Genomic DNA, 7,494 nt, shown 5'->3' on the forward strand with positions numbered 1-7,494 from the left:
TTCTGTAGTCAAATACAACAGAAAAAACCAGCAGCTATTAAAACAAACAAAAAAAGGCTCTGTAATAGAGAGGACACTGCCAACCAGCTTTAAATTGAATTACACAGCCTGCTAATCTTTATGATGAAATAAAATTTCTTTGAACACTACACATTATACTAAAATCTGCAGTGCTTTCTCCCCCCAGCCCCAACCTCTCTGCTCAAAGCAACTCCTCCACCCCAACCCCATTGTTCTTTCAAAGCAAAAAAAGAATGTGATACTCTACTAACAGAAAGACTTCTTATTTTAATTAGATATTGTTAATATGGTGTGCATGATATGAACATTCAGGACAGAGGTATTTCTGCACTTCATATATTTGATGCAACATTAAATTTGTAAGCGACAGAATAAATTGATGGTGTACAAACAACACATACTTTGTCTGCTTTCCTTTGAAATCATTCGCATATTATGGTATGTGGCTGCAGCAGCAATGCTGGAGGAAGAATCTGATGACAACGTCTATAAAACTTCCTATTTGGGTGGCATTGCTCAGTTCATGCGCGGTCAATACAACAACCATAAATCTCTATTTTGTTTTAAAGTGGACTTGTGGGAAAAAGGGGAATTGAAAGAAAGAATTATTTTGGTTGTTTTATAAATTTGCTTTGGTTATGGTTTGTTATTTGAAACCTGACCACCTCCCTCCCCTGCTTTTAAGACAACAGCAGTCCGGGGAAACAGATCCAAGAAATGACTGAGCAATTATTGTGATTAAAGGTACATCCAAGATCTGTGCAATACTTTCCACTGCTCGCCAGCTCCATTCATTGAAATTACCGAATGAATATGCTAAGTTTAAACATACAAAGAGCCGCTCCATGAACACATTATTCTCTTGGAAAGCAGATTTCACCCTAGCCAAGTTTTCTAATGGCTGTCAAGTAACACCTTAATATTTGGTCTGACTCACCATGGCAGTTAGTACACAACTTTAGTATAGAGGTTTTTACACTGTATCTAGTAAGTTAGTGGCTCTAGTTTAAAAAGAAACAAACCCTCAAAATTTCTCTGTATGCCACTAACAATAAGAAGAGTTTCTAGTGAAATGTCTTTATAGAAAGTTGCCAGGAATAACAAAAGCAAAACAAAACAACTGGTCAGAAGTGAATAAACTTACAATACTCCTCATGCACAAATTCCACTTTAGTCAGTGGAAAATTTACTATTCTGTCTCATTTCTATACAACTACTTCTGTTTTACCTTGTAAGTTATACTTCCAAGGTTCTGTTTTCCACAAAGCATCTAGTATCTGTCTCAGAACAGAGGATAAATATGAAAGAGCAGCTATTACCACCAGAGCACAAAATGGGAATTTTGCATATTTTTCCACTTTTGTTTTCACATTTCACTGTAGCTACATCAGGAAAACGTTAATCAGCTGATGACCAACAATCCACGACTGCATTTCTCCCCTATTTCACAAATACAACAAAATGTATCACTCAAATTATTTTTGTATTCCTCTGAGAAGAAAAATATAAAATTATTAATATATCTAAAAACAGTTTATGGAAATAAAAGCTGAGCACTGATGATAATTTAGTCGAGCCACGTGGGAATTTAAAACTCAGTACAAATGGGAATTTAACCATTAAATGTGACGTTAAACACAGTTCAAGTTAGAACAAAACCAAAGCGGTGATACAATAAAAACTAAGTAAACTTGGAAGAAACTTTTAAAACCTTTACCATAAAGACAGAGTGAGATACATAAGCCAGAGAACAGTAAGTAAAAAAAACCCAAACCACTACATGACAAAAACTTGAAGGTTCTAGATCTGTTTGGGTTTTTTTAAATGAAATTGCATTCCAAACTTAAAATATTCAGCATCTAGAATTAAAAAGCAAGTAGACACAATAAAACTGTCTGTACAGGCTTGCCAAAGCACCTCCAAGGTCTCCATAATTCTCCAGTTGAGAGCATCTCTGAAATAGGCAGCCAGTGTGGTCTGGATCCTGCAAATCACATGGAATTCCCAGTGGGATCAGAGGGACAGTAGAACGACGAACGCCAACAGAAGGGTCAACTGTCTTCAGCAGCCAGCAAACCTCTTAGTAAAATACGCATATCCCATTCCAGTGTCTGAAGCCTAATGAAGCTCCTCACCAGAGCTACTCACAGAAGACATAGCTGGTTTCAAAATTAGACTAATAGATTTTCCAGAGAGTTGCTTCCCTCTCTCTCCCAACAGCTGTGCAAAACTCATACATACTTGAAGGATTAAAGCTACCTCAGCACTTTCTTTTACTTGCAATGAATGCAATTTTGTTTTTTCAAGTGCTAAGAGTTTTTTGTTCATCAAATGGTATTTTATGTTTAGTCAATTATTTATTCTGGCTATAACAAGTAGAGCAATACCGGGTTCAAAATATGGTCCAGATGGTAAAAAACCAGATCAGAAATAAATTCATTTTTAAAAGTATGACAAGATATCTTTTTTCCCAGTTGAAAAAAAAAAATGAAATCATAAAAGCCATGGTTTTGCTTTAAATTGTCCATAAGCTTTCTTCCGGTTCTAAATTAGGTCCGAATACTTTGAGCTAATATCCCTCTGAATCTGGAGAAATTTAGACCTTACTGGTTTGTTTTTATAAGAAAGTGTCATGTCAGATGCTCAAATAATTCACATCAGAAATACACTTTTACAGAGCAAAAGTCTTAAAGAGTAAATACTTCGTCACAAGGAAACATTTTTCAGTGTACATTAGCAAGAGGAATACACTCACACAAAACCCTAAATGAAATATGCATGGAAGGGAAACAAGGCATAGATAAAACGAGGGAATAACTGAGCCAGACCAGAGTGACTGAGAAAGGATACAAAAGGAATGTGACCCTGCATTTTTAAACAGTGATAAGACAAGAGCTTGACCTTAACATTATACTATTTTACTACAGCTCATTTTTTTTTTCAGATTAAATTATACTGTCTTCAAGATCAAACACTACTTTGGCAGGTGCCTGGCTTACAGTTTTGAATAGAATTTCAAGTTTCTACAGCACTAATGCAAAAATCTAAGCGTAGACTGGAATCAAGCATCTGTCCACACCTCCGAAAGCACCAGCAACATTTCCAGTGCTCTTCCCGTTTTGTCAATCTATTCCATGTAACAGCCAGCAATTCCAAGCTGAAGCTGCTATTTTCAATAACTAAACATTCACATAAAAATGAACTTTAAAACAACCGACGAGATGTTTCTGAGGACCACATCCATATATGCAGAGCGTAACAAGAAAACCTCCACATTAAAACAGTATAATCATTCTTCTCACTTTAACTACGCCACAGGAATAAAAAAAAAAAAGAAAAAAAAGAAGAAAAAAAAAAGAAAAAAAGGTCGATTTTTATTTTAGCTCTATCAACAATGTTTATACTAAAAGTGAACACATATTCCACGTAAAAAATTATTTTTTCCAGTATGAACTCACTGAATCGTTCACGAAGTTCCTCAAGTCACTATCCCACAGAAATGAAAAGAAACATGCATTCAAAACAAAAGCAAGACATGAAAGGGAAAACATGAAACAGACAAATTGCTAAATCCCAGACCTCCTAAACCCAGGAAAAAAAAAAAAAACAATAGCCAAATTCTACTCTCAGTTCCACAGACACAAACCAGCAGCAATTTCACCTACTGGATTTATTTTTGTATCTTCCACTGCAGAATTTTGCCTTTCTTATCCAGCAATATGCCTTTTATTAGAAATTTTGCATGAGAAGGGGAAAAAGATGAACACAGTAAGAGATAACCACTATGTAAAAAAAGAACAAAACCGGCTATTTGAGAAAAATGACTAAACCAGATGCAAATTATTCACACAAGTAAGGATATGCACAATCAGGCCCATGCTAATTGAGCACAATAAACATATCGTCACCCATTAAAGGTCTATCTGCCTGAATTTATCTTTGCTTTATCTTCAGTTCTTATGAGTTATTCAATCACTTCCCATCACAGGGAAAGGAAATATTGGACTATGAAGACAGAGCTATAATTAGATATTCCTGAATTTCATTTCACGCGTATGACTGAATGAGAATGGATGGGGGAAATATGAACAGTGATAATAACAGTATTTGGAAACATTCAGTAAGAAATATATTGGGCACAGAATAACATTTTAATTCTTCCTCCGCCCATAATGCTGTGTTTACTGCAAGGTCAGTTAAGTTACTATAAGGGATTTTTAATGAAAACAATTATAAATTTAGAATAACTGTGTTTAAAGCATTTAACAGTCACTAAGGTCAAGTGATTACAGCAGTTACAAGACCCAAGGGACATGTTCACACCAAAACAAAGTGAATAAATTACCTCAGCCAGCGTGTGTAATCAGTAAGTGACCACAGAGGTTATTCCATGTAGAAGCCCAGATGACTTTCATGCAAAACCAATAATGAAAATTCATCAGCCAAAAGTACAGAAGGCAAAAGAACTAGCAAAAGTTGCAGGAAGGGCTGAGAGCTAGGAGGAGTGTGAAAGAGGGCATGGAAAGCATGTTCCGTGATTCAGTGGTGGAGACAAGGAAGAAGGATGAATGTTAATGAAATGCATGGACAGGATGCTGAACATCCTGCTCAGGTGAGATATCCAGAGTTGCAAAGGGATGCAAGACCCACAAAATCTATGATTTTAGGATGGACAAGTGCTCTCAGTCCTGTGTAACTCTGCCATTTTTAAGACCCAGTGAAGTACAAGCGAGGCAGGGGTGCAGAATAATCATCTTTTTAACTTTTCCCTTGGCTTTACTGCCAAGAAAATAATGGGCAGGTTTTGTGTCTTAGTTATTCTATTATATAATCCTAGTGGAGATGCGGCCCTGCTTTTTTGCCATGGAGTAGGTAAAATAAGCTGTAGAACGAAGCCTAGCTTTGATCTGACTTCTTTCCCTCATGGTAAAAATGATACAGATGCCTTGTCTTCATTACTGCTTTACAGTATGACTGCCAGTGGAGAAAACCATGCACACACAAGATATGAAAACTCCTTTCTACAACAACGTTATATTTTATGGGAGTTCTCAGTACACTGCTTTGGAATAAGGCTCCTACCAAACACGATGGAAAAACACGCCTCCCACTACAGAGCAGAAGAAAAAAGAATCCTGCCTGTTTCTGCCTGCCGCTGGTAGGTACTTTTTAAACTATTACAGGTCATCACCTCACAACCTCGAAAGTATCCATCTTCCCAATATACGTAGTAAATAGTAAAACACTATTACTCTCATTTTGCAGACAGGAGCCTGAAATAAACTGGCAAATCTGCATGCCTTCCTTCACAGTGGTTTGATTACAGATGAGGAGAGGACAGCACTGGAGGAAGTTTTGACCAACGCGACATGATTTCACAGGGGAATCAATTTGCTGCCTCACCTTATGCCAGAAAACTAATACCTGCTATTGTCACACGTACGAAAACGCAAGTGGACACTGTGCATGTAAAAAGAAAAAAGTTGAAGATCATTCCTACTGCGTCTGTTCCCTCAGCTCATGAACATACCCACCTGCTTCTACCGCTTCTTACTTCCCAGTCCTGCTGCTACATTCCTAGAAAAAACTATCCTTTTTCTAGGAAGGTAACAGCAGGACCGGGAAGTAACAACTAGTTCTGCCTTCCAGAAACAAGAATGATAAAACTAAATTACAGTAAGATGGCAGTATCTGGAAGCCCCAGTCCCAATAGCAATAAAAAAAAGGGAAAAACGATTGGGCTGTGAAAATCAGAGGAGGTCAGGATGACAAAAGGAACAGCACGGAGAAAATGCAAAGAAGGGTGAAAAGGCAGAGAATATGAAAGCTCTTCTATTTAAAGATTTCTTTTGTAAATCCAAATGCTCTTTACTTATCTGTTGAAGGGTCAGCCAAGGAACTCCAATGGAATGAAATGATGCTATTAAAGGCATGTAGAGATGTGGCCATCACAGAGTAGGCAAGAGAGACTGCAGTGATGGAGGTAAAGTCTGACAACAAAGCTACACTTTCAAAAGTTTTTCTGTAATGCTGTAAATTCATTCTAACACTTCTTGAAGATCAGCTGCTTAAGTGACCTTCACCTCTGGGCATTTCTAGTGCAAGTGGTGACATGGCAGTAGGCAGCCAGCCCAGCAGCAGCATTTGTAACAGGAGCATCCTTGCACAAGTTCCCCTCCTTCACTTGGTCTTCTGCTGCTGCAGCTTAACTGGCCTCACCTGTAGTAATATATTACCAAGGCACTGCTATCAAATACAGCCGAATATGAAAGGCATTCTACCAAAGAGGCATTGAGTGCTTGCATTCAAAGTTCACATGCCAGTATTCTAACTTGAAGGGGCAACCATGCGTATACCACCCCCAAAAACTTCTCTTCTTCCAAACAGTATTACTGATTTTGCCATCTTATATTGTGGGAAGAAGGACTTTCATCATTTCCAAATAAGTTATAGCTTTCAGCACTGGTTTGAATTATGGTAAACCCAAAACACAGTGAGCAATAGTTTCAGCTGTGGCTATAAAACCCCACAGCATCAACTCATGGGACACTGTAAGCATTCATATACAATGCCACCACCCCCTCAGCAACATAAGGCTACACAGTCCTTGCTATGGAACGACAGAATTTTTTCCCTCAAGATAATACAGAAAAATACAGCAAGGTCTCTAAATTTGTCTTAATTAACAGAATCATACCGAGCCTAGAAACAGCACATGACAGGAGGACGAGTGGAGCAAGGGTAGGTGGGGGGATTTTCAAGTGCTCTAATTCAATTAGGAGGCAGTGACTGACACTTGGACAGGAGAGGTTAATTGGGGTCACCAAAAGGCAGTAATTCCTTACCTAACCAGTCATTAAACTTCTTAACCTCTGAGGGCAGTCCCAGCTCGGTGAAATCGCCCGTGTGGAGAAGGATGTCCCCATAAGGCATCTGGATGCCATCTGTTCTGGAGTGTGTGTCTGAGACGCAGACAAATCGCGTGTGGCCCGCTGGTTTTGGAGTGTCATATGGGATAGGGTCGACCCTAAAGCAGACACATAAAGATCTCATAACAGTTACAAGGTTAAAACCCTAGCATCTATTATTTCATCTCTACATAAGCGTGCATGCACACATACACACATCCATTTATACACACCATGCTGAAGGAAATGACTGTAATGCAACACTGCCAAAAATCCAGAAGGATCACAGTGCTCCTTAAATACTTACCTGGTAAAACAGGGAGATTAAAAAACACACAAGATACGGCCAGTTTCCTATCCTAAAGTTAACTTAAGCACTGGAAAACAATGGATTCGAGAGACTTCTAATTCAGATATATTTTTTCCGTCACCTGCCTTATGGACAAGCATGGGCCATTAAATAACAGGTCTCACAGGTGAGCCAGCAACGGGCTCTCACTTGAGCCTAGCAGCTTAGCACCTGATTTTGTTCAAGAGCACAGGCACTCCTACAGATTCCAGCAGG

General features: G+C 38.4%; 1 protein-coding gene across 1 annotated transcript in view; it reads right to left on the reverse strand.

The window, feature by feature from the left end:
- Positions 1 to 7,494, reverse strand: part of MPPED2 (metallophosphoesterase domain containing 2) — a 95,553-nt gene that overhangs the window by 56,683 nt on the left and 31,376 nt on the right. Inside the window, exon 2 of the mRNA XM_010020981.1 lies at positions 6,867 to 7,048. Coding sequence (XP_010019283.1) covers positions 6,867 to 7,048 — 182 coding nt within the window. The remainder of the gene's footprint in view (positions 1 to 6,866; positions 7,049 to 7,494) is intronic.

Source organism: Nestor notabilis, unplaced genomic scaffold, assembly GCF_000696875.1.
Source record: "Nestor notabilis isolate BGI_N333 unplaced genomic scaffold, ASM69687v1 scaffold13618, whole genome shotgun sequence".
Classification (NCBI taxonomy): Eukaryota; Metazoa; Chordata; class Aves; order Psittaciformes; family Psittacidae; genus Nestor; species Nestor notabilis.